General features: G+C 40.1%; 1 protein-coding gene and 1 pseudogene across 1 annotated transcript in view; one reads left to right on the top strand and one right to left on the bottom strand.

The window, feature by feature from the left end:
- C2H4orf17 (chromosome 2 C4orf17 homolog) overlaps positions 1 to 26,126 on the top strand; it is a 29,110-nt gene extending 2,984 nt beyond the window's left edge. The window contains exons 2-9 of the mRNA XM_008156659.3: positions 647 to 868; positions 2,833 to 3,048; positions 7,737 to 7,801; positions 17,729 to 17,869; positions 20,921 to 21,002; positions 22,058 to 22,247; positions 23,855 to 23,898; positions 25,358 to 26,126. Coding sequence (XP_008154881.1) covers positions 742 to 868; positions 2,833 to 3,048; positions 7,737 to 7,801; positions 17,729 to 17,869; positions 20,921 to 21,002; positions 22,058 to 22,247; positions 23,855 to 23,898; positions 25,358 to 25,560 — 1,068 coding nt within the window. The 5' untranslated portion in view covers positions 647 to 741 and the 3' untranslated portion in view covers positions 25,561 to 26,126. The remainder of the gene's footprint in view (positions 1 to 646; positions 869 to 2,832; positions 3,049 to 7,736; positions 7,802 to 17,728; positions 17,870 to 20,920; positions 21,003 to 22,057; positions 22,248 to 23,854; positions 23,899 to 25,357) is intronic.
- Positions 14,052 to 15,681, bottom strand: LOC103299802 (U4/U6 small nuclear ribonucleoprotein Prp3-like; annotated as a pseudogene).
- Positions 26,127 to 26,497: the final 371 nt, after the last annotated feature.

Genomic DNA, 26,497 nt, shown 5'->3' with positions numbered 1-26,497 from the left:
TCCCCAAGAGCCTTAACATTATCTTTTATCCCTTAGGACTATGATACTGTATGTGCCTAATAAATTATTGCTGCGTGATTGAGAGATCATTAAATAGTACTGAATACTGCAAAGAACGACATGCCAAAGGTTCTTCAGTTTGTAACTGTCATATCATTCTTTTGCTATTGGATTTTTTTTCTTCTTCAGATTTTACCATCTTCTCAGAAGATGACACAAATTTAAGATGCAGATTTTATTAAAGTACAATAGGAAAGGTCCTTATTTAAAGTTAATTTAATGTAAAGCACATTCATGGGTATGGTATTTTAAAACTATTATTTTAATTTATTATATTAAAATTGATAACCATGTTATCTATTTTTATGTTGGAAAGTCAACAAAGTGACCTTAAATACAATTAAATATAGAATATACTCTAAGTTTCTCTCAAATGTTTTGATTTTTCCAGGAGGAAATTTTTCTGTTCCACCCATGCCTATATTGATTTCAAAGTTTACAAAAAATGTGGTCCGAAAGTGAATAGCTTCATATTGCTTTAAAACGAGGAATAATTTAGTGCAAACAAAGTAGGTGGGGAAATAATTGCTGTGTAAGAAAATGTCAAGAACCCCTTATCAGAGCAATTGTCATTCTGTGATTTCAGGGTATGAGCACCTTTGGAAGTGGAAGCCAGGCTAAGGTAGACCCCAAGGCATTTTGTGGCAACAGTGGAGAGGGAGAAACCAGCACTCCATCAGCATGAGCCTCAAATCCTCAGCGTCTGCTCCTCAGTTTGAGAGCAAAAGCAGCCATAGTATGACTAGAAATGGAAGTTGTTTTCTAGTCAGGCACACCCCTCATCCCAGAAGGGTCTGCCACATCAAAGGTAAGGTGACTCAGGTCCTAGAATGTGTCTCTCTTCTCTACACGGGCTCCTTGGCGGTTCAGGTGGGTAAACCCAGAGGTGCTGTTCAAAGTATCTAACCCCTGCTGAGGCACAGGCACTGACTATGGCGACCAGATGCCAGGACTGGAGCTAAAGCAGAGGCTGGCGCACGCTCTGTGCCAGGCCTTCATGCTTGGATTACTCCATTGTTAGGAAAGGGGCCACTCAGGGAGTTCAGGGTAGCAATGGCCAAATGATATAAGAGTATTTCAATATTTTAACAACTTACACAGCTGTGCTAGCATCTGAATGCTAAATACCATCCCTGAAGAAGCACATATTTTACCCATCCCCCTTCTCTCTCTCTTCTTCCCTCCCTCCCTTCTTCCTTCCTTCTTTCCTTCCTCCCTTCCTTTCTTCCTCCCTCCCTCCATTCCTTCATCTCTTTCTCCCATCTTTCCCTCTCCTTATATCACATTTTAAGATTTAGTTTCTGTAATACCATTTATTTATTTATTTTAATTCTTTATTGATTAAAGTATTACATACATGTCCTTTTCCCCCCATTGACCTCTCCCCAGCCACTCCCACTCCCCAGCACATGCCCTCACCCCCCCCCCCCACCATCCCCCACACACACCCTAGTGTCTGTGTCCATTGGTTAGGCTTATATGCATGCATACAAGTCCTTTGGTTGATCTCCTACCCTCCCCCCCGCCCCGCCCCTCCCCTCCCCTGCCTTCCCTCTGAGGTTTGAAGGTCTGTTCGATGCTTCTCTGTCTCTGGATCTGTTTTTGTTCATCAGTTTATGTGGTTCATTATATTCCACAAGTGAGTGAGATCATGTGATATTTATCTTTCTCTGACTGGCTTATTTCGCTTAGCATAATGCTCTCCAGTTCCATCCATGCTCTTGCAAATGGTAAGAATTCCTTCCATTTTACCACAGCATTGTATTCCATTGTGTAGATGTACCACAGTTTTTTAATCCACTCATCTGCTGATGGGCACTTAGGCTGTTTCCAAATCTTAGCTATGGTAAATTGTGCTGCTATGAACATAGGGTTGCATATGTCCCTTCTGATTGTTGTTTCTGATTTCTTGGGACACCCTGTATTTTGTCACAAGCTTCCACGGTTACTGTAGTACATGCTATAGTGAACCAACCACCTACCTAGGTCATGGCTTCAGGACCAAGGCACCCAGCTACCCACCTGCCAGGTGTGTCAGCAACTGATGGCTACACTGAGCCCCTCTCTGGGAATTGCTCACAGCTGAAGGGACCTCTCATGCACAATGGGAGTTTGACCAATGAGAGGTTGATGGGGGTTAGAAAGGCCTGACCCCCTTGCCTTGAGTTGAGGCACCTCCCCAGAGCCAACCATTGCTCCTTGTGGAACTGACTGAGGCCTCTATGGTATCTGTATTGTAGTTCAACATTTGCCCAATCCTGCTTCTCTGGCCTCCTTATACATGTTGTTCCCAAGAACACTCCCCAATAAATTTTCTTCACACAAATCTCCATCCCAGCTTCTATTTCCAGGGAACGTGATCCAAGGCAATGTCTCTAAAAGAAAATAGGGTGGTACAAAAACTTGACTCTCTCGAGGGGCAGCTGGTCTTTCTTGGGCCCAAGACTCCACTACCTAATTCTCCTGTATATTCAAGGAAGTAAATGAAACTCCCACCAAAATTGTTGGAATAAAGGCAGACCTACCCCACTTGACTCTCAGACCAAGAGCAAAGATGTGGATCTGGTTTTCAGGCTAACAAGATGGCAGACTATTTTAAGGAAGCATGTATTGCAAATATAATTTGCTACACTGACTTTAAAGACTCGCAGTGGTTCATACAACTTATGCACATTTAAGAACATCTAATTGGGTGGGATATTACTAATCACTCAAAGAAAACCTGCCCCAAACCTAATCTGGTGGCTTGGTCTTCTTGTCCTTACTACCTAGGCTTGAATAACATTCCTATCTGTACTGTGAAGGATGATGAGAACTCCCTGAGATCATTGTGGGATGTTGACCAGTTCAACCACTTAGAGACGACGGACAACATACCATTTGCCCAATGCAGTCACCCACCCAGCACTGCAGCCCTGGAGAGCCCAGTCAGAGGAGTCTCACCAGCCCCGAAAAGTGCCAACGTGCATCCCCCACGGCCTCATTCTGGTGAGTCCCACTCAACTGATGAAATCTTTCCTGAGGCCTCCTGCAAACTATCAGGGAATGGTGGGGGTGAGTGGATGGAAATCTACATGATTGCTAATATAGCTGCAGTGATTTTTAAACAGCCATAAAATCTTCTCACCATGAAATAGGTTATTCATTATAAGAATGTTTCACCCCTCTAATTTCAATTCAGTAGTTCAAAAATGTTAATAAGTATTATAATAATTATTCATTGTACCCAAGACATATTTGTGTGGTTCTAATCTCTAGTTCCTCGAAATTAGTTAAGAGATACCAAAAATGAATCTTTAGCCAGCATAGATGGGAAACTACTTCAGACAAAAAGTGAGCTGGGGAAATGCAATAGGCATGGAATTTCATGTTTACATATTCCCCACTGAATGGCAAAGTCTGTGTTCTTGCCATTGATATCTCCCCAGCTTCCAGCACAGTGCCTGGTCTTTTGTAAACAATTCAATGAATTAATTAATGTTTATTGAATTGAAATGAAGCAAGATCAATAAAAAATATAGCATAATATTCTACCAGTGTGGTTCAGTGGTTGAGCATTGACCCATGAACCAGGAGGTCATGGTTAGATTCCCAATCAGGGCACATGCCCAGGTTGCGAACTCCATACCCAGTAGGGAGCATGTGAGAGGCAGCCATTTAATAATTCTCTCCCATCATGGATGTTGCTATCTCTCCCTCTCCCTTCCTTTCTGAAATAAACAAAAATATATTTTAAAAAGTACAGCATTGCCCCAATCGGTTTGGCTCAGTGGATAGAGCGTCTGCCTGCGGACTCAAGGGTCCCAGGTTCAATTCCGGTCAAGGGCATGTACCTTGGTTGCAGGCGCATCCCCAGTAGGGAGTGTGCAAGAGGCAGCTGATCGATGTTTCTCTCTCATCAATGATTCTAACTCTCTATCCTTCTCCCTTCCTCTCTGTAAAAAATCAATAAAATATATTTAAAAATAAAAAGTACAGCATAATGATTATAGTTAACAATACTGTATTGTATATTTGAAAGTTAAAAGTTAGCTCTTTAAATTTCTCATCAAAAGAAAAAATTGTAACTATGTGAAGTGATGTATATTAACTAAATGTATTATGATAATCATTTTGCTATGAGATCATTATGTTGTACACCTTAAACTAATAAAAAAAAAAGGCACAGTATGGCAAAATCTAAAGATCAAGGTAAAATAAAAGGAATTCTGGATAGTAGAAATTATATCCTGTTCTCTTTCTCCTGCCCTGTACAATTACATGCTATACTAAAATTTTGGGGCACATGAAAATTATCTATATACTAGGGGCCCGGTGCACGAAATTCATGCAATGGGGTTGGGGGTCCCTCAGCCCAACCTGCCCCCTCTCACATTCTGGGTGCCCTCAGGGGATGTCCTACTGATGGCTTAGGCCCGCTCCCCACGCTCCTTTGTGGGAGGCAACCGGGCTGATCAGGGGAAGGCACCAGCCCCATCACCCTGCTGCTGCAGCCACTACCAGTCACCACAGCCACCAAGGTGTTTTCATCAACACGGACTCCAGTCCCTTCACCAAGAAAAAATGACAACTTTCTTTAGGCATTTTCAAGATGTGTCTTTCATAGGATATGCATTTTTTTTTAAATCCTCACCTGAGGGTATGTTCCCATTGATTTTTAGAGTGTGGAAGAGAGAGGGAGAGACAGAGAGAAACATCAATGTGAGAGGGACACTTTGATTGGTTGCCTCCTTTATGAGCCCTGACCATGGGCGCCAGGCTGGGGGGCATGCAGGGACCCCTGGGCCGCACGTAGCGGTGGCCGCCAAGGGTCTCCACACACCCCAGAGGCCAGCATCCAGCCCCCCATCATGTGTGCCAGGCTGGGGGCGTGGACCCAAACTGCCTCTTGGTGCTGGAGCATTCCCAAGCTGCTGGGGGCACTATGGTGACAGGGGATGTTTCTGCCCCGCCCCGCCCCCAGCCCCTTGGCTCCTGCACCTATAAGCTCAAAGTGGCCAGGGGGCGTTCTGGGACCCCTGCCACTCAGGACCTAAGCAAGGGGCCTACAGGCTCGGACTGGCCTGGGTCCTGAGGATGTTTGCAGGACCCAGCCCCTTGGCGCCTGCACCCTTAGGCTCCCAGTGGCCAGAAGGTGTTCTGGGCCCCTGCCTGCTCAGGACCTAAGTGCGGGCCTACAGGCTCTGATCGGCCTGGGTACAGAGGATGTTTATGGGACCCAGGCCGCTCAGGACCTAAGCGCAGGCCTACAGGATCTGAGAGGCTTGGGTCTGAAGGATGTTTCCCAGAACCCAGACTGCTGCAAGTGTTTGGGGGGCAGGAATGTTCCCGCCCCGCCAAGGCTCCCAGTGGCCAGGGGGTGTTCTGGGCCCCTGCCGCTCAGGACCTAAGCACGGGCCTACAGGCTCTGAGCGGCCTGGGTCCGGAGGATGTTTACGGGACCCAGGCTGCTCAGCACCTGCATATGCAAATTAACCACCATCTTGTTCGCTCTGATTGGCTGTGGGCGTAGCGAAGGTGCGGTCAATTTGCATGTTTGTCTATTATTAGGTTAGATATAAAAAGCCAGTACTGGAATGACCAGTCGCTATGACGCCCACTGTGGCTAGAGAACTGACCCAATCAGGGGGTGCGGCCAGCAGGCCAACCTCCCCCAGAATCTCCCCCCTGCCGGCCCACCCCTGATGGGACTCTCCCACCCCAATCAAGTGTGGGGCTGGCCAGCCAAACACCCCACTTTGCCCACCCTTCCCCCCAGCCAGCCTCGTCCCACCATGATAGGCCAGCAGCCCTTCCCTCCAGCTGGCCCAGCCCCTGATCGCACCCCACACCCCAATAGGGGACGGGGCCGGCTAGCCAACCTCCTGCAGTCCCTCCCTCAGCCAACCCTGGACCCATGGGCCCCCATTACCCTGATCGGCCTGCAGCCGCTCCCCCTGCCCGGCCCCACCCAAGATCGCCCCCCCCCCACCCCAATCAGGGGCAGGGCTGGCCAGCCAACCACCCATGGCCCCTCCCCCAAGCTGCTGGCCTCCAATCAGCCCTTCAATCCCAACTGGGGGTGGGGCCCACTGGCCAATCACCCTCTGCCCCTCCCCACAACCAGCCTGGACCTGATCGGGCCGATTGGGGCAGTCCAGCAGCCAACCTCCCACCATCTCCTCCTCCTGACAGGCCCAGCCCCAATCTGCCCTGATTGGGGCCAGACTGGCTGGACCCCACCATGCATGAATTCGTGCACTGGGCCTCTAGTTTTGGTATAATATGGTAAAATATATACCTTTAAAAAGATATTAAGAGGGATCACTAACAGAGTACTTACTATGTGATTCCATTCTAAGGTCTACATGCTTGTAAACTCATTTTATCTTTTATTTAGGAGTTCCTTGTCCCACCTTTCCACCAGCAATGAAGAATCAAAGCCCAATTATTCCACCTTCCTATAGTGTCCCTTTTTATACTGTAAAGTGTAGGAATTTAAAAATTACATTGTAGGAGTCCTATGATGGGAATTGGGTATTGCAATCTGGCAAAATTTATATCAAAATTTACATCAGATGTCGGGCCAATGTCATCTTTTTGGTTTATGTCTGCTATCAAGTATGACTGGAGTCAAAGATTTTTTTGTTTTTTGCTACAACATCTCAGTGTTCAGATTCTGGATTTATAGGCATCAAAAGGCAAAGTCAGCCAATAAGATGGCTTTTGGATTGAAGCAGTGATCCAGTGCCTAATCTTTAGCCTCATGGATGTTGTGATAGCCACTGAAGTGGCCATGACCTCCTGACTTCCCTCCTTTCTACTTGTGATAAAGGCTGTGCCTCCGTGGTAGGCTGGGTGCACGATGTTGTTCTTGAAATGATTTATGAAGAGTCAAGACCAGAGTTCACTGATCCATCCCTTCCAATGATATTAGAAACAACCAACTCCCTGTATTATTTTTGCTTAGAATAACTGGAGTGGTTTCTGTTTCCCACAAGAGTTCTCATAATAGATTCACACCCATGACTTTGTTTTCCATACTGAATTCAGTTACTATTGGGTATATACACAAAATTATTTCCACCTTTAAAAGAATTGCTGTGTTTACTATGGCTTCAGTAAAAAAGATAGCATCACATAAACAGGATATATCTTTAAATTAATTCATGGGAAAATTAATCAAATGTTTAAGTAGTTTTAGGGGAATTTAGCTAGATGACTGTATGAAATGGGTAGGGTTGAGAGACTGATGAAACAAGAAATCAAATAAAGAATCTAATTTGAACTGAGCATACATCTTTACTTTCTGTCTACAGAGCAAACAGCACACATACAATCTCTGTAATTAGAGAAAGTGACAATTACATGAACAGGAACCAGAGAAAAAATTATTTTACACTGAAATATGTACTTTCAAAAACAGTTTACCCAGATCAAGAAAGCTCTTGCAGTGTTTCTTTATATCATCTTCCTGGACATAGAATTCATTTTATAATATAGATATGCTTTTATTATGTTATTGTAGTATAATTCTACCTGTGAATTTTTTAATATTTATAAACAGATCCAGGGGTTGATCTTAACTGAAATTCAGAGATACTTCCATCTATTTCAGCAACTGACATATATGGCATGCGATAGGACAGTTTTTTTTCAGTTTGATCTAAGTATATTTTTCCTCAATATCATTTCAGAGCCCTGTAGAAAAATCAAGGAGTGCTTCAAAACTTCCAATGATAATCCCTTAGTAATTAAAAAGGTAAAGAAACAACTATTTACAGTACCTATTTAGTTTTACTTTTATCATTCCCTCTCCTCTTTCTTCTTCATGTACTTTTCTGAAAAGATACCATGTTTCACAGTATTTTTTACAGCTTTATTTAATCATAATTAAGATGATATAAAGTGTACATACAGAGTGAGGCAGAAGTAGGTTTAAAGTTTTACATATGGAAAACAATACAATAAATAATGTTATTAATAAATAATAATACAAGAATGAACTGTGTACTCACAGTTGTAAACCTACTTTTGCCTCATCTTGTACTTAAAGTACACAATTTGATGAGCTTTGGTAAATATACATCGACACCATGGAAGCCACTATGGCAATCAAAGTTTTCTCATGACCCTGGTCCTCCCATGGGCAAACACTAAAGCTTTAGCATGCAATTTTTAGGATTTTATATAAATTAAATTATATAGTGAGGTTTCTTTTTTTAAAATCTGGTTTCTTTAACTCAACATAATTATTTTAAGATTCATCCTAGTTGTTATTCTATATAATAAAAGCCTAATATGCTAAGTGTGCAGTCATCCAGTTGTCTGTTCAACCAATCAAAGCGTAATATGCTAATGATATGCTAAGGTTGCTCAACTGCTCACTATAACGTGCACTAACCACCAGGTGGCAGACAATCGACTGGTCGGCCAGTCACTATGACATGCACTGACCACCAGGGGGCAGAGCAGATGCTCTGACTGGTAGGTTAGCTTGCTACTAGGGTCCGGACTATTGGGACTGAGCAAGACGGTCCAGGCCGTACATGCCCTGGAGCCCTCCCACAGTCCCTCTCCAGCTGGCCACCCCTATTATTCATATGTTGCTTTGTTTAATGTTGTCCCAAATCTCCCTTAGGCTCTCCTCCTGTCTTTTATTTTTTTCTCCAACTGCAGTTCAGTATGTGTGTGTTTTGCTTCCCTGTCTTCTAATTTGCTAATTTGGTCCTCCGCTTCTAGTCTACTGTTGAAACTTTCTATGGTGTTTTTTATTGCAGCTATATCACTCTTTATTTCTTCTGGATTGTTACATAAATTGTTGATTTTTTCATCCATCTGGTTTATGAACTGTATGACCCTTATTCTGAATTCTTTTTCTGACATATTGCATGCCTCTTTTTCACTTAGCTGCTTTTCTGGCTATTCCTCCTTTTCTTTCCTTTGGGGGTTTCTTTGTCTCCCCATTTTTGCTCTCACCGAAGGATCTAGGTGTTGAGTCATGCAGCAGCTGCTCCTCAGTTGGCGGCAGCTCCTCTGGTGGGTGCTGCTCACAGCAGTGGTAGCTCCTCTGGCTGGCAGGGTTAGGCTGCTCACACAGTTGCTTCTCCTCGGACGGGGGCAGGCTGCTCACGAAGCTACTACTCCTTGGATGGGGGCAGGCTGTGCAGGGCTGCAGCTCCTCAGACATGGGAGGGCCACTCACAGGGCTGCTGCTCCTTGGTCAGGGCAGGCAACATGAGGCTGTTGCTCCTCAGACTGGGGCAGGCTGCTCGAGGGGCTACTGCTCCTCAGACAGGGGCATGTTGCATGATGCTGCTGCTCCTCAGATGGGGGCAGGCTGCTCACGTGGCTGCTGCTAGTGAGATCATGGTGCCCTGGGCTAAAGCGTTGGGCTTGCCAGAGAGGAGTGCGCTTTGGAACTCACAGGAGCCCACACCCGGGGTGGCTGGAGTTTCAGTGACCGTGGGACTGCAGCTGAGGCCTCAGGTCCCTGGTGGGGATGGCTGTTGAGTCCCAGGTGTTATCTGAGGGCATCCTGGGTGGAGGTGAGGCTGGGCTTCCAGTCACAGCAGCTCTCCCTTCCAAAAGGCGAGGCCTCCATGGAAGAGCCGACCACTCTGGGACTGTTTGCAACGGTAACAGAGGCTACCTGGTTAGGTGAGCCTGGTCAGCCTGCCCCCGAAGGTCCTGCGGGATCTAACTGCGACACACACACACACACACACACCACATGTCCACACACTCCCCTTTTGCTCCCTCCCTCACTCACACTCTCTCCCTCATTGCCACCTTCTTCTTGCCTCTGTAGTTGGGTCTGGAGTGTTATTGACCCATTTGTGGATGGAGTCTCCTCTCCGAGTGTCTGGTTATGTGGCTTGCTCTCTACCACATTGGCCAAACAGGATAAAACTCACCTCGACAAGACACAACACAAAGGGAACAAAACACAAATGTACTAATGACATTGATAACCCCAATATAAGTGACCACCAGAAAAAAGAGAATTAGGGGAGAGAGAAGAGAGCACAAATGATATTGAAGAGAGAAAAAATGGTATGAGAGAAAAGGAAAAGAAGAAAAAGGAAGAAAAAAGGGGAAAAATGTATATATGGGGAGAAAACACCAGAGAACAAACATATAAATCAAAACATACAAACACCAAATACCCAGTAAAGAGGGTGGGGGCAGAATCTTATAGACAGAAAGTAAGGTTATGGAATTGGATGAATATGGGGAGGACCTCAGTTCAGTATAGAGGAAGTAGAAAGAGGATGAGTGGATAAGAAGAAAAAGAAAGAGAAGAAAAAAAGTAATAAAAATTTTAAATTTTAATTTAAAAATAGGACAAAATAAAAAAATTAGAATGATGAAATATAATGCAAAAAGAAGTAGAAAATAAAGAAACAAATGATAAAAGGAAAGTAAAGGGGAAAAAAAGAGAGATAACAAAATAATAATAAAAAATAAAATGATGGCTGATTTAAGATCCCACTGTTCTGTACTGTCTGCCGCTTCTCAGTTTCCTGTTGCTGGGACTGAAGGCCCCTCATTAGGCCAGTCCCTGTGGGCTCTCAGGGACTATTCAGGTTTTGTTTTGCTTTGTTTTTTGTATCCTTTGTACCACTCTGGGTGTAGTCTGGGGTGGCTGTATTGGTTGCCTGGAGACTGCAGGAAGGGGCTATCTCTTCAGGAGAAAACGGCTGCCTAGGTCCAGCACATCAGGTATGACTCAGCACCAGACTCTTGGCCACCTCTTCCTGACCCTCTCCTCTTCCCAGCTCTCCAAGTCCGCACCTCCACCTGCACCTCAGCCATGGGTGAGTGTCTGTATTTGAAAGGTCCTATGAACTAGGTTCAGAGAACAAAAGCAAAGACCAAAAAGAGGGGAAAGAGCTGCACCACTGCGAGCCCCTCTACCCCCGGCACGAGTGGATGTTATTCGATTTAGTTGCTCATTCTATCTGCTCCGGGACAAGGCTCGGGACACAACCACCTATTCCACTTCCATTTTGTTCATTCCTTTTTATTGCTGAGGAGTATTCCCACAATTGATCTACCATTCACCTGTTGGTAGACATTTAGCTTGTTTCCAATTTTTGACAAAGATGCAATGAACATTTGTGTATAAGTCTTTGTATGGAAATGCATTTTTTTTCTTGTGTAAATAGCTAGCAGTAGAATGACTGTGTCTTATAGTAGGTATATGTTAAATTTTTTAAGAAATTGCCAAACTGTTTTTCAAAGAGGTTGTACCATTTTATATTCCTGCCAGACTTTTCTCTCCTCTACATCCTTAGTATGGTCAGTATTTTTATTTTAGATATAAATCTTTTGTCACAAATATATTTTGAAAATATTTTCTTTCAGTATGAGGTTTCCTTATTTTTGTAACTATCTTTTGAAGAAGCAAAATTTATTTTGATAAAGCCCAAATTTGAAATTATTCTATTATAGTTTCAAATGCACTTGGTGTTTCTTTCTCTATGCTGCAATGACTAGAACCTCTAGTACAATGTTGAATGGATTTGATGAGATCAGACATCCTTGACCTACCTAAATCACTGGGGGCAAGCATTCAGACTTTCACCACTAAGTATGATGTTAGTTTACTTTATTCATAAATGTCCTTTATATGGCTGAGGATATTCCTTTTCATTCTTACTGTTCTGAGAGTTTTTCTTTTAAATCAGAAACAAGGGGTTGTATTTTGCCAAATGCTTTTTCTGCATCTATTTGAGATGATCCTGTTATTTTTCCTTTTTAGTCTGGTCATAGGGTCATTGGTCATTGGTCAACTTTCAAATGTTAAACTACATAATATCCAAGGTAAAACTAACCTTGCATTCCTGGGGGAAAACCCAAGTTAGTCATGATGTGTTATCCTTTTTATATAATTTTATAATATATTGTTTAGAATTCTTATGTCCATGTTTATAAGGAATATTTGTTTGCAGTTTACTTATAATGTCTTTTCTACTTTTGGTATCAGCATGATACTGCCTTCATAGAATAAGTTGGGAACTCTTTAATATTCTGGGAGATTTTTATGTAGAATTGGTATTCTTTTTTTCCTTAAAAGTTTATAAGAATTCTTCAGTGATGCCATCAGGGCTGGAGTTTTATTTGAGGAAAGATTTTTTAACTACAAATTTAATTTCTTATTTTCATAAATATAGGCTATCCAGGTCATCTATTTTTTCTTTAGTGAGTTTTGATAGATTACATTTTTCAAAAAAATTGTACATTTTCATCTAAGTTGTTGTATTTATTGATATAAAGTCATTCATATAATATCCTTTTAATGATTATATGATATTTTTCTTCTTGATGCCTATAGCCAGAGGTTTATGAGTTTTATTGATCTTAAAGACTCAGCTTTTCATTTCATTGATTATCTCTATTGCTATATTTTTCTGTTTCCATTTAATTGATTTTGGCTTGTATCTATATAAGATGAAAGTTTAGGTCATTGATTTGAGACTTTTTTCTTTCTAATATAATCATGTATTATTACAATTTTTCTATAAATACTGCCTTGGCGGTATCCCCAAAACTTTATTATTTTGAAATTTCCTTTTCATTCTGTTTAAGATACTTCCTTGAAAATTTCCCTTTTCACTTCTTCTTTTACCCATGAGTTACTTAAAATTGTTATTTAATTTCCAAATATTCGGTTAAGATACCTTTATGTCCTTGATTTCCAGTTTAATTCCATTGTGGCCAGAGAATATACTTTTTTTGAAACCTTAAATTCCACAACCATTTCTTATTATAAAGATGAAGCCTGATCCCCATGATAGGCTTATCAGAAAGAATTCTGGCAGTGAGCACCAGGGCTCCCGAGCTTTTCAAATTCACAGTGATGGGGATCAGCTAATAGCAGGGTCTAGTCATATTGTGTTAGGATGTCTTTGATCTCCTTCTTGTAAGCCTCATTCACATATTTCTGGTATGTGAATGAAATCCCACCAGTGGACTTTAGAGAAGAACTGACAGATTGCATAAATATAGGCAATGTGACCAACACCCTTTACAGGGATATGAATGTCTATACCAGCTAATTGCTCTTTGCCCAGAATACTTGGAAAGTTTTGAAATTAATTAAGATTTGTTATATGGCCCAGAATATGGTTGACCTTGATAAATGTTCCAGGTGTCCATGAAAAGGAATGTTCACTCTTCTGCTGTTGTTGGGTAGAATGTAACATAAATATCAATTAGGTCAAATTGGTTGATATTCTCATTCAAGTCTTCAATGGCCTTATTGATTTGCTGTCTACTTTTTCTATTAATTATTGAGAGAGGTGTTGAAATATCTGACTATAATTGTGGATTTCCTTTTTTTCACTTCTATCATTTTTTAAACATGTCATATGAACCTTTTTTTTTTATTAGGAGTATTATTATTTAGATTTGTTATGTCCTCTTGATGAAATAAACCTTTAATCATTACAAAATTACTGTCTTCAACCCTGATAACATTATTTTATTTGAAATTTATTTTGTTATAGAATTGCTCAGGTTTCCTATTTCTTCTTGAATTGATTTTGGTAACATATTCTTTTTCTAAAAATTATTAATTTCATATAAATGTTCAAATTTATCAACAATGTTATACATGATATCCTCATATTCTTTTTAAAATATCTGCAGGATCTGTTATATGTACTCTTTTACATATCAGTTTTGTTAATTTGTGTCTTTTTCTTGATAAGTTTCAATAGTTTATCAACTTTATTACTATATCATAAAATAAATATTTGTGTTTTTATCCTTTATATTATACACTTCTTTTCTATTTTTTAAAAATAATTCTTTAATCATATATACATAAGGGTAGTAAAGGGTAGCACCAGGCTTGCAGGGGAAGAGAGCAATGTATTCTCCCTCTGTCCCAATGTCGGCTTGGCACAGTTCTGAGATCACACACACAAGTGGGCCGGGTTGGAAAGTACAATAAGGGAGAGGACTGAAGAGAGATAGGCGAGAGGGTGGAGGCAAGGGCTTGCAGTAGTCTCAGTCAGTAGACTCCAACACAGATTCACTTAGCGCAAGGTCCCAGTAGTGTTCAGCCCCATGCTTTTTGAAATGCTCCCGAGCCATATTCTCTGTAGGGCACTGTTTGAACTTCATATTCCCAAAGCTCCGGTCTTTGGCTGTACCCTCCCAGACTAGTACAACATTTGTTGGTTTTCTTCACAGCTTCCTCATCGGATTCCTCGTCATCATCTCCCTTTGTGTCTGTTCATCCTATTTTATCCGATGCAGCATATGACGCTTAAATTTATTCTGGGACTTGGGGCCCCCTTCCACTACTACCACGTTAATATCCTTGTGCAGTACCACCGCCCCTGTCAGGTACAGTTGCCCAGCATTGGCCTCAATCTTGAACTTCTTGGCTGGGTTGCTCAAATTTCTAACTCTATATACAGATATGTGTACCCCCTGTGAAATGTCTTCTTTAAGCTTTTTAATTTTCTTAACCTTTCTCTGTTCTGCTGTAAGTTTTCAGGCAGCGTTAGCCTCTTCATGCATTTTTTGTCTTTTTGCCATCTGAGCTCTGACATGGGCTTCTACCTTCATGGGGTCTTGAACAGCTTCTGTTCCTAATACTTGCATCAAATTAGAAATTCTCACTTTGGGTTCTGGAGGAGACATCTGGAGGAGTAACTGGTGTGTCATTGTCGACTGGAGGGTTGAGCTGGGTTGGATGTTCAACAAGATTTGTGATTCCAAAATAATCTTCTCTCTTGGGATTTTGCTGTGTAAGGTCAAAGCCATTGGGGATGATATAAGAATCCCAACACTCAATTTCAGGAATATCTCCTTCCTTTAAGTCCTTCTTAGGAGCAATGAGAGCTAGCCTAGATGAAGTATGGATGCCTGTTTTTCGAGCTGCTTGTGAGATCATCTCTGTCTGCAGCTTTTCCAGTTGAGCCTTTGTCCGTAATCGCTGGGCAACCTTCTCAAATTTGCCCTTGTCATGGAATTTAAAAGTGCGTCTCTGCCGCTGGGAAGGGGCAATTGAAACTCAGGGGTCAAAAAGGGTGTTGGATATCATGTCTTCTGATGGCTTTTCTTTAAGCTGTTGCTTGAATTGTTCCTTCTTCACCACACGAATATTGGCCTTCAGAGTAGGCATTCGGTGTATCAGCTCAATCTCCTTGCCTGTTGCATCTACAGTGCGACCTTGCTCATCGAGAATCAGTGGTGTAGGTTTAGTTTGATCTTTTAATTCAGCCTTTGGGGGAGCACTGCCCATGGCATGAAGATTGGCCAGGCCCACCATATTGGCATTGCCAATGAGCCCTGGCTTCAGTGCCAGCTGGGCTTGGGATGTGGGTTTGTAGTTCAGCTGCTTTCCTTGCCTTCTCAATGGCATCATTCATGAAAGCGGCGGCCTGGGCAAGCTGAATAGTATTGCCAATTGGAAGTCACTTTAGTTGGGTGGAAGAAGGAGTGTTTGGCTGAGGTGTAGGGGGCGCTGATGAAACTCAGTTGTTTTTTCCTCTCCTTGATTTGTCATGTTGCTGCCTCCATCATCTGTTTGATCTGGAGCTTAGTCAGCATGCTAGGGTTCTCTGAAGGAGGCCCAGGGATCACTTCTGGCTCCTCTTCTACCTCCTCAAAACGGGGTATCCATCACTTCTTTACGCCTGATGATTCCTTGGAGATCTCAGAGTCATCACCAAACACTGCCTTTAGCTCTCATTTTCTGCTGCTATCACCGCTAGACCTGGAATGTCTAGAGCTTCAGCCTTCCTCTATAGCCTCAGTTTGTCCACAAATCAGAGAGTAGAATCATCAAGAAAAGGTTTCAGATGGTCAGCTGCCTTTTTCTTGTCCATGCCCTTCCCCACACAGTTCAGTGCTGCTGTGACCACTGTGGGATCTGAGAAACCCAGTACCCTCTTCATTGTCTTCTCTATTCATGGTTTTAGCTCATCCAGCTTCCTCTTAGTGCCATTCTTCAGGAAAAAGAGGATAGCTCAAATGGAGTTCTATACTGCACCTCACAAACTTCAGCCCCTGAGACAGACCCCGAATGTTACCGGAACTGGAAACCCTCTGACTGCCCGACATTCTGCCATCACTACAGCCACAGGGGCCTCCACCCTGCGGTCCTCCAACACGTGTCAGGGGAGGGCTGGGCTGTATTTTGTTGATTACTATTACATTTTTTCTCTTTCCATTCACATACTTATTTTATTGTTCTTTGTCTAGCTTCTTTTATCTTTCTAATGTATATATTTTAAAGCTATGAATTTCCCTCTGAGGATTGCTTTAGCTGCTTTCATAATTTTTGCTATGTAACATTTTCAGTAGTTAAGTTAAATTTTTTTCTAATTTGCATTATATTTCTTCTTGAGTCACAGCTCAATTGCTGGATATTATGTATGAAAAATTATGTGTAGGAATCTGAAGCCCATGGTAAATGAATTTCCTTTGGGAGAGAATTTGTGCTTGCTTCTATAGGAACCCCAAGACCCTATAAGTCTAAATAAATTTAAACCAAGTTTAAACCTTGATCTCAGGCTATATTTCTTTAAGGACTGTTACATTTATAGGTCACCTTCACCTTAAGAGTATAGCCCTTGGGTGGCTCCTGTCTGGGTCCTGAACTTTAAGTCCTATTTTTCAGGACTTTTAGATCAAAAGGAAAGTTCTCATTCTCCAAAATCAATGATTTAAGGGCCAAAATGGCTACTGCACTGGTTAGCTTCACGTTTCTCACTTCCCTTTCACTTTTGACCTATTAATCTCTATTTAATTCACTCCTTGACATTGATTTTGTTGTTGTTTTGTTGTTGTTTTATTTTAGTCTGCCTTTAGTATACTTAGTGGGAGGGTTACTATTCCCCAAAACTAGAAGTCTACATAATAAATTTAAACAAAAGAATGCATCTAAAAACAATACAGATTTATTTTCACTAAACATCAACAGTTAAACATTGTTCAGTCTAGCCCAGTCATCATAGTCCCCAGTTGTTGACACATTCAGCCACTAGTTTCTGTGTGTCTTTGTATATCACTTGCTTCTGAAAGTTAAAAAGCCTTTATTGGAATAGGCACACATATCTATACCTGCTTGGACTTTATGCTCTTACAACCTTTTTTTTTTTTTAATGGCAAACAGAATATTTTACCTCCCAAGTCAAGAAAATAGACTTTCTACTTCCTTTTACAACTAATCAAGGGAAACAATTAAGTTTTCTTCTCTAATCCTCCAGCTTTTAGCTGACATTTAGCAGAGTAAGGAGGCAGCAGTTCACGCTATCTAGTCCCTTCACAGACACACCACAAAACCTCTTGACTATCTTTTTCGATCATAAAAGAGAAATACTCCCAACTCAGCAGAAAATCTTACTATGTGTCATGAGTTTGTTCTTATCTGAAACAGCAATATAAATAAAATTTACACATTAAACGTTTAAAAATTACTATGTTGATGTTCAATCAAGGATTTTAAATGGTTTCACAAAAAGTAAATAATGTATTACTATTTGTTCTGTCTCCAAATGCAAATATTTGAAAATTAGATATTTAAGGGAAGGTTAAAACTAACCCCTTTTTGCTTTTATGTATGTTTCTCATTTAGCTACAATATTTCTGATTCATTTTACATTTAATCTTTAAACAAAATATAAATGGATGAAAATGCATATTTATTATATCTTTGATTTAGGAAAGTAAGGTAAAAAATCCACCCTCACCTCCAAAGGCATGCTCTACTACAGGCTCTTGTTCTTCAGAGGTGATGAATACCAAGACTAACGCCAAGGAGAGTACCATATGCATACCAAACTATCTGGACCAGGAAATCAAAGTAAGGGGCAAGTTTATTTAATCTCTTACTTGGGTACAGCATGAGCAAACAAAAATAATTCACATCACTTAACATCTTTAACACTCTTGGGTTCCCCTTTGACAACTGAATTGATTTAAAACAACTAAGCCTGAAATCCAAGACCTAATGCTATCTTATAATCTCCTTGGAATCCTATCACTCTTAAGAAAACAGTGTTTGACAGCTGTGAGTTTGTTTTCTGTATCTGTGAGTCTGTTCCTACTTTGTTTGTTTAAGGTGAAGGGATTTTAAAAACTTCATAGACATGGACAATAGTATGGATATTACCAGAGGAAAAGGATTAGAAGAGGGTAAAGGGGTGATAATTGGTGATGAGAGGAGACTTGACTTTGGGGGGTGAACACACAATACAATATACAATGATGTATTATAGAATTTTACACCTGAAACCTATATAGTTTTATTAATGAATGGCACTCCAATAAATCCAATAAAAATTAAAAACAAAACAAAACAAACAAAAAACCCCACAGCATTTGGTTTAGACATACTGAAAAGCTTGGCATTTGCTAAACAACCTTGGTCCTACGTTTCCCATGTTTGCCTTCTTTAGATCCTTTTGGTAACTTCCACCTTACCTCACTGTAAGACTCACTATAATGAATTAAGGGTCAAAATATTGTAATAACTCTGACAGAATTTTAAAATAGTATCAGTAGTAGCAATTGCAAATTAACAGGGCATGTTGGAAGGCAAGCATATTAAACTCAAAGGCTAACTCGGGCTAAATAAACAAGGTTTAAGTTTATGTGGGCTGCAAAAAAAAAACAAACACACACACACAAAAGCTTCAATTTTCATAGAAACATAGGTTTATTTCTAAAAGTATAGTATAGAAAAAAAGAACAAGAGCCATGATAAAATTAGTGTTTTCTTTCTGACACTTGGCATTTCTTCTCTGCTACTATCTCTCCTACTTTGGGAGAAATCTTATTCACAGTGATTACTTTCAAAATTGACCCAAGGTGTGTGTCAGAAATTCTGGATCTGACAGGAGACTTATTTCCTTTCATAATTGTAAATAACTGCTCACACCGGTATATTGGCTGGGCTGCAAAAATATTCATTGTGGGCCGTATGCGCTGGGCTGTGAGTTTGACATGCTTGTTCTAAGGGTTGTTATTGAATAATCCTGATAAGGACCTATGTTAACAGTAAAGGATAATGATGTCAGGTTTGGGGGATGCTGAAATAGCTGGAAATTAAGATTCTGAAGAAAAGGGGTCTGTGGAGAGAATGAGCTCCAAAAATCTGCCCAGGGTTGCACGAGTCTTTAGTCTAGTATAAGCTGCGCCTGCAGAGGAGGAGATTCTGAGACCTGGCGGAAGGAGGCTGATGGGAGGCAGCACGTTGCTTAGAGAAGCTGGACTTCTGACCTGCCAGATTGAAGAGACCTTGTTGAACACACCAGAAATTCAGTTGAGACCCCAGAAAGGTCAAACCTCATAAAAACCAATAGAGTATTCTAGCCCCACAGTAGGGGCTACTATGGACCTACACTCCAAGTCCTAAAATCAAATGTCAACAGATGAAACTCACCTGCCAATATATTTACTACCTTCTGGAACAAAATTGAATGAAAAGAAGAGAGGGCATATTCTACTTCCTCTCACTAAAAGGATGCTTATAATTCTCTCAAAGTTGATCAATGGGTAATCTATGAGTTAAAGAAGCTGGGAGTAATACACAATCACCATATTGATGAAAATACCTTTAGAGGCAGAGTGGCCCGGAGGGTACAAAGGGTTCTTCTTCCTATTTTTGCCATAGCTATTGATTTATTGTAAAATTAGGAGCAAATTTAATTTACTGTCTTCAGGATGTGACATTACTGAGGACAAGAATCTTAATAATATAACAAAGCTCAATATAAGGCAATGTATTTTTCTGTCCTTTAATTTCAACTCTGTATCTCCAGTATCTAGATCAATGACAGACACTAATATTAGTTGAATTAATAGCATTTTAAGAAAATATTTCAGGCAGAGAGACTAGGAAAAAAGATGCTGCAGTAGCTCCAGGAAGAATTGATGATGGTTTAGATTGAGAAAAGGCTGTGCTGATAGAGAGAAATGGAGATACCTGAGAATTATTTAGAAGGAAGAATTTACTGAACTTGTTTGGCATTGTTCAGGATGAATCCCAGACTGTGGCTTGGACATACATTCATATATGCTGGTGCTGTGCACTGAGACAGGGGAACCAGGAGGAATAGCGGGTTCAGTGCATGTTTTAGGAAGAGAAAAATGGAGATTTAGTTTTAGATATTTTGTGCAAAGTAACTATAGTACAGCTAAATGGATACACCTAGTAGACTGATGGTTAAATAGGACTGAAGTTAAGGAGAGAGGCATGAATTTCAGATATGTCTAAATTCTAACAGCAGATGGAGTTTAGGGTCAAACTGGAAATATCATGAGTTTAATACTTTGCACTTTAATACTTATTGTAGTTCATTTTATTAGAATTCATTATTTCATATATTAATCTCCTCTATCATACACACTTCAGCTCCTGATAAAAACTGTCAAAGAAGGATTCTGATTTACAAATGGGAATTAGATTCCTATCCCATTGGGCCAATCACTATGTTCAGGGAACTGAAGAACAATGATGAATCCAGCTAGCTTCACCCCTGTAGAGAGGAGCAAGCAGTACAGAGGAGACAGTGCTGTGACTGGAAAGTCCCCATTAGAATCCCATGGTGCAAAGGGAAAGGATCAATTCCCCAAAAGAAGAAAAATAAATGTCTCCTCCAGATAATGGTTGTAATTAACAGACAAAACAAGGGAAACCACATCCTGTAACCTAAACTATTACTACTGGTATTGGAGGTGTTGTTTCTTTAAAGATTCTGCTGGCTCCCAAGCTAAAAATCCCAATTGATTTAATTGAACACTGTGTACATAGTGACATCTGGGAAGATGAGACTGTGGAGAAAGTAAAGGGAACTTTATAAGCCTTGTACCATTTATTTGCTCACGATGTAATTCTAATATTCTGTATCAGATTCTGGCAAAGCTCTGTAACATTTTACATACTGATTCTCTGGCCGAAGTTCTACAGTGGCTGCTTCACGCAAGTTCAAAAGGTGAGATTAACACAGAGCCTGTTTCTTCCTTTGGTATGGATGGCCGTAGCATAGCCTTCCAGGTTCCAGATTCTAACAGCTCTGCCAATTCCCACCCAAACCATCAACTCAGTCATCTCCTAGCCTCCGTTGGGCCCTTCTTGGCCTATTCCATGAAAACACAGGCCAGTCTTAATGGGATAACCATAAATAGCATAGAGCAGCTATCCTCACACTTAGCTGGTCATCAGACTGATGGAGGCCAAACATCTGAGGTCGGTGAAACCTGGGAATTTGCATTTCTAACAAGTACCCCCAGATGATGTCAATAATGCTGGTCTGGGACAACTATTTGAGAACCATTGCACTAATCAAAGTTCAGAAATACCAATGTGCCAAGAACAGAGTCATATTTTAAGTGGGAGCATTTTGAAAATAGTTCCTTACCTCAGGAATTCAAGACTACTTGGCAGGCAATTGAGAAGTATTTTGGGGTAAGAAGTCTTTAGTTATTCTCTATTATATTTCCTTTTTAAGAATATAACAAAAAATTACACAAGAAATAAGTGCTTATTGTTAGGGATCAGGGAGGAACCAGAAAAAATAAAAGAAGACCAATAATAATAAATAAAACTATCACAGACATCATTTCAGTGAATAGTGTATTTCTTTCTAGATATGCATGTAATTATGATTTAACTATCCATCTGTAAGATCATAGTACTTATTATTTTTAGAGGTATACTTTTTTTTATCTTTTCTTTTTTCATGTGGCAGTGGCCTGTAAGGCTGAGTGTTGTACTCAATATTTGAAAACCACCCCACTGCCATTCAAGGACAATCCCTCAGTGAGTTAACCACTCTGGGCACTACAGTACCACAGGCCATCAGAAACTAGGTTGTTGTAAACCAACTTTTCTGCAGAAACATTGATTCACACGTACTAGTCGGTGCCTACCCAGAAAACAGATTAGCAGCCTTTAACACTGGCGTGCTGGATAGGAAAAGTAGTTCAGTGTTTCCAGACAGAGATCATTACAACCTTCATGCCCCTCTCACCCCTTTTGTTAAATCAGAGAAAGAGTGGGTCTCAGCTTTGATTCATGCTGAGCTGTCTGAGATAAACGTGTTGGCTCGCCCTCTGAGAAGAAGCGTCTCCGCAGAACCAGCAGCAGTGTCTGGGAAGCTAACCAAAGTTAAATCTTCAAATTCACCTGTGAAATCAAAAGTGCTGACCAGACCTAGAGAAGAACATCAACTGACCAGGTAAGTAGACACCCTGGCCACGTAGAGGGCATATGTACATAAAGACTTTGAATTCTCTTTTCATTATATTTAGAAACATGCTGAGTTTTTAAGACTCTTCTTTATTCAGTAAATGATATTAATGTGTGTTTAGTTTTGTAGGGTATTTTCATTTTCATAAGTGTAATGAAAACCACTCTAAATACCATATATATATATAATTTATTTTAGAGAGGAAGGGAGAGGGAAAGAGAGATAGAAACATCAATGATGAGAATCATTGATCGGCTGCCTCCTGCACATCCCCTACTGGGGATCGAGCCTGCAACCCAGGCATGTGCCCTGATCAAACCTGGGACCCTTCAGTCTGCAGGCCAACGCTCTATCCATTAAGCCAAACCAGCTAGGGCTAATTACTATTTTTCAGAGCATTTTTGCAGAGGCTAGGTCTTCCTTACCCAATAATCTTTCTTTTTGAGCAAACTTTTCTTTCCTCTAATGCAAGCATGTCAAACTCAAAGGCTAACACGGACCAAATAAAAGAGGCATGCGGCCCACAGGCTGTGAGTTTGACATACTTGCTCTAAGGGCAAGAGTAGCCACCCAGAAACCCAAGAAAACATAGTTTGCTTGTTTTTTAGTTTACTTAAAAATAAAAGCTATAAAGAAAATCTAAATTGTATTGTTATTGTATATCTTGTTGAATGTGTATCATAGAGGCATCACTTTTTTGTATAAACAATGCAAGTTTAAGGTACATTGCTTCACTTGATTATCTTGGACATACTCCTGGGGGTTGTCAAAGGGAAAAAAATAACTATTAAGGGGATTGGGAAATATTTCAATTGAAATTCTTCCTAAATCTTATAATTTCAATGACAAAAGAAAATGCATATTTGTGTATAACATCATGATGAAAGAATGTGGTAAGATGTTATTTAAGCTGGCAGAGAAAATCTTATTGTTTTAAAATTAAAAGTTGAGTAAAACTTAAATTCAGAAACAGTAAATATTCAAAACACATAATAGATCATTTTAAAAAGCATTAAGACAGAGGAGAATTCTGTAGCATTGCAATTTGTCTCCACCTTTACGTTCCCATAAAATTAGAAATTGGAATGCCCTGACCGGTTTTGCTAAATAGTTAGAGCATTGTCCCGGACACTGAAGGCTGGTGGGTTCAACTCCTGGTCAGGGTGTGTACCAGGTTGCGTGTTCACATATAGGAGGCAACTGATTAATAGATGTTTCTCTCTCTCTCTCTCTCTCTCTCTCTCTCTCTCTCTCTCTCTCTCTATCTCTCTCTCTCTCCCTCTCTCTCTCTCTCTCTCTCTCTTTCTCTCTCATCAATGAAAAAAAAGTGAGGACTAAAAGAAAAAAATTAGAAACTGGGAGGTTGTCAGGGTCACTCTCTCTACCTTAGTATGATGTACTAGTTTAGATATTTACTTCAAGTCAGAAGAATTTTTCATTGGAAAATATATTTACTACTATCTACTTTGAAACACAAAGAATTGGAATAGGCTATTTAAGACAACATTATTTAGCTTATATGATGATAATGCAGCCTATAGAAAATACCTATTTGTATCTGTGAATTTCATTTTCTTTTTCTCCAATTGATTTAGAGTGTCAAGTCAAGGATCTGAAGAAAATAAGGTGGTACCAAAAGGTTAAGTACTATAGTTTGTGATAATTACTGAATTGTTGTAAGGAGACCAAGTAAGTATCTAGCTAGTTAGGAAAACAGATATTAAGGATCTATGGTTTTAAATGCAGTAAACTACAATAGTGACTTCCAGCTACTCTAAGGGGCAGCATCTGTTGAATTTCTCATAGAGATAACATTTGACAGATTTGTATTGAAAGGTTAAGTGCCTCAGGGATAGACACTCTTTGAGAAGCAAGACAGAAGGACACAGGGAACTCAGGGTGACAGGAGGAGCCCTGGACTGACTTAACAAAAAGACAATAATCTCAGAGCTTTGGTTCTTCGCAGCTTAACTGTCATTGAGCCAAATGATTTTCACTAGACACAAAGTCAACCAGAGAAAACAGTAAAATGGCAATCAGCCAGCAGATGCCCCAGGAGATAGCTGATATATGAAAGAGAGGAGCAGTTTTGTGTCCTTACCAGAAGCCCAGCCCCAGCCTATGATGTGGACCATGAAAATCAAGAATTGTGGAAAGACCTACATTGATCCAGAATAGCCCAACTGAAATATCCCTGTGGGATTGGTATCTCCCAGCCTTAAAACAAGCACAGTCACAATGACTATAGAGCAATGGCTATACACTATGTCTACTAGACTCAAACAAAAGTCTGCCTTATTATTTCTACAAGTTCCTCTTATACCAGGAATGACATGGTAATTAATTAGAATTCCTGGAGGTCACTCTAGATGCTAGCAGGTTCTGTTGGAGTTAACCAACCCAAAAGGGGCTCTATCTGCTAATAGGTAATGATAAGTGTAATTTAGAAATTAGAAAATATCCCCTTATTCTGACACTCCAAGGATTGTCTATTGTATCTGTCTTCTTCTATAAAACTCTTCACCGCAGGACTACAAAAACCTGATAGTGGTGTTTCTATTATTCAATATTATGTTTTACCTGTTGGTCCCAAGTATATTTTACCCTGTCTAGATATTTGGAAAACTTTTGTATAAGAATCCCTAAAATCATACACCTTTGTGTCCAGTATTGATATTTAGCATCTCCCAAAATCCTTATTCTTCCTCGGATGTAACCATGTAGGCCTGGTGAAGGTCTCACGAGTGCAAGTAACTTGTTTTAACAAACTTGTCTATTTTTTGTCTATCAGGACAATAGATCCTTCTCCTTTTTCTCATTAGCCCCATAATGCCCATCAAAAGCCCTAGTTTATTTTTACCAAAATAATGTTTAATTCTAAGAGCAGAGAACATACCTATGTGCAAAAGAACAAATAACTCATTCAAGATGAGCAGATGATATGAAAGATGAGAATAGATTATTTTATGAATTTGGGGTGTATTTCGTTCACCTAAACTTCATATAGATTTTTTTGTATGCTATTTGCTACTAAAACATGGCAGAAGCTGTGTTCCACATCTCAATTATGATCTTATTTTGATTTTTTTCTATTTCAGAGGCTGAGCACAAACCTGCAATGTTTATAAGAAGAAATAAGATGACAATACCAGTTACAGAATACTTCAGCAAGTCAAACTCTCCTCCCAGGCCTAAAACTCAGGAGAGCATATCAACAAAACCAATGTCAGCACGAAGTATACACCAAGAATACAATCTCTCTCCCCAGAGAACATTTTCTCCTTTAACATACCAAAGGTAGAAAATCTAGACTGGGCTAATTCTCTCATACACATGAGCTTCACTTTGTTACAACATAAAATTATTATTTTTTAAATATTTTGGTCTCAAGGAATCAATAGCTCCTCTAAACTGGTGGCACATGTAAATCTCAAAGCACCAGCAGATAATGCTACTAAACAAATATTACTGGAGACAATATTTCTATTTGTAGTTAATTTTAACACCATATGTAAAAAAATGTTTATTTACATACTATATTTCCAATCTGGCCCTGATATTAGAAAAATCATCCATAATCAAATTTAAATAGTTATAATTCCACACCTGCTGAAAACTCTGACAGAGAGACAAACAGAATTTTAACATCTGAGCTTATTTCCACAACCTACAGTGTTAAAATGTTGTTGGGTTGTTATGAAAAAAATGCTTACCGCCTTCCAAAAAGGAAAAGCTATAAAAATTATCCCTAATTTATGAGCCAGAAAGAAACTAGTTCCCACTCATTTCTAGTTGTGAATATTAACAAATTTCCTAATATTGAGCATTTGTATTATTCCTTAAAATAAAACCACTCTTGGACCATGATTATTATTCTATCAGTGTACTGCTGGATTATATCTACAATTAGCCACTTTATCATTTAGAATGTTTGCTTGATATTTAAAAGAGATACTATAAATTGTGTGTGTTTGTACATATGTTCATTTGTGTTTGTAATCTTAATATTTATATTGCACTTACTGTATGTCAGGAATCATCCCAAATACTTTAAATAGAATAACTTTTAAAATATATACTTTTATTAATTTCAGAGAGGAATGGAGAGAGAGAGATTGAAACATCAATGATGAGAGAGAATCACTGATCGGCTGCTTCCTGCACACCCCACACTGGAAATTGAGCCTATAACCCAGGCATATGCCCTTATCAGGAATCGAACCAAGACCTCCTGGTTC

The sequence above is a fragment of the Eptesicus fuscus genome, chromosome 2 (assembly GCF_027574615.1).
Source record: "Eptesicus fuscus isolate TK198812 chromosome 2, DD_ASM_mEF_20220401, whole genome shotgun sequence".
Lineage (NCBI taxonomy): Eukaryota > Metazoa > Chordata > Mammalia > Chiroptera > Vespertilionidae > Eptesicus > Eptesicus fuscus.
This window is presented reverse-complemented; position numbering and strand designations above follow the sequence as displayed.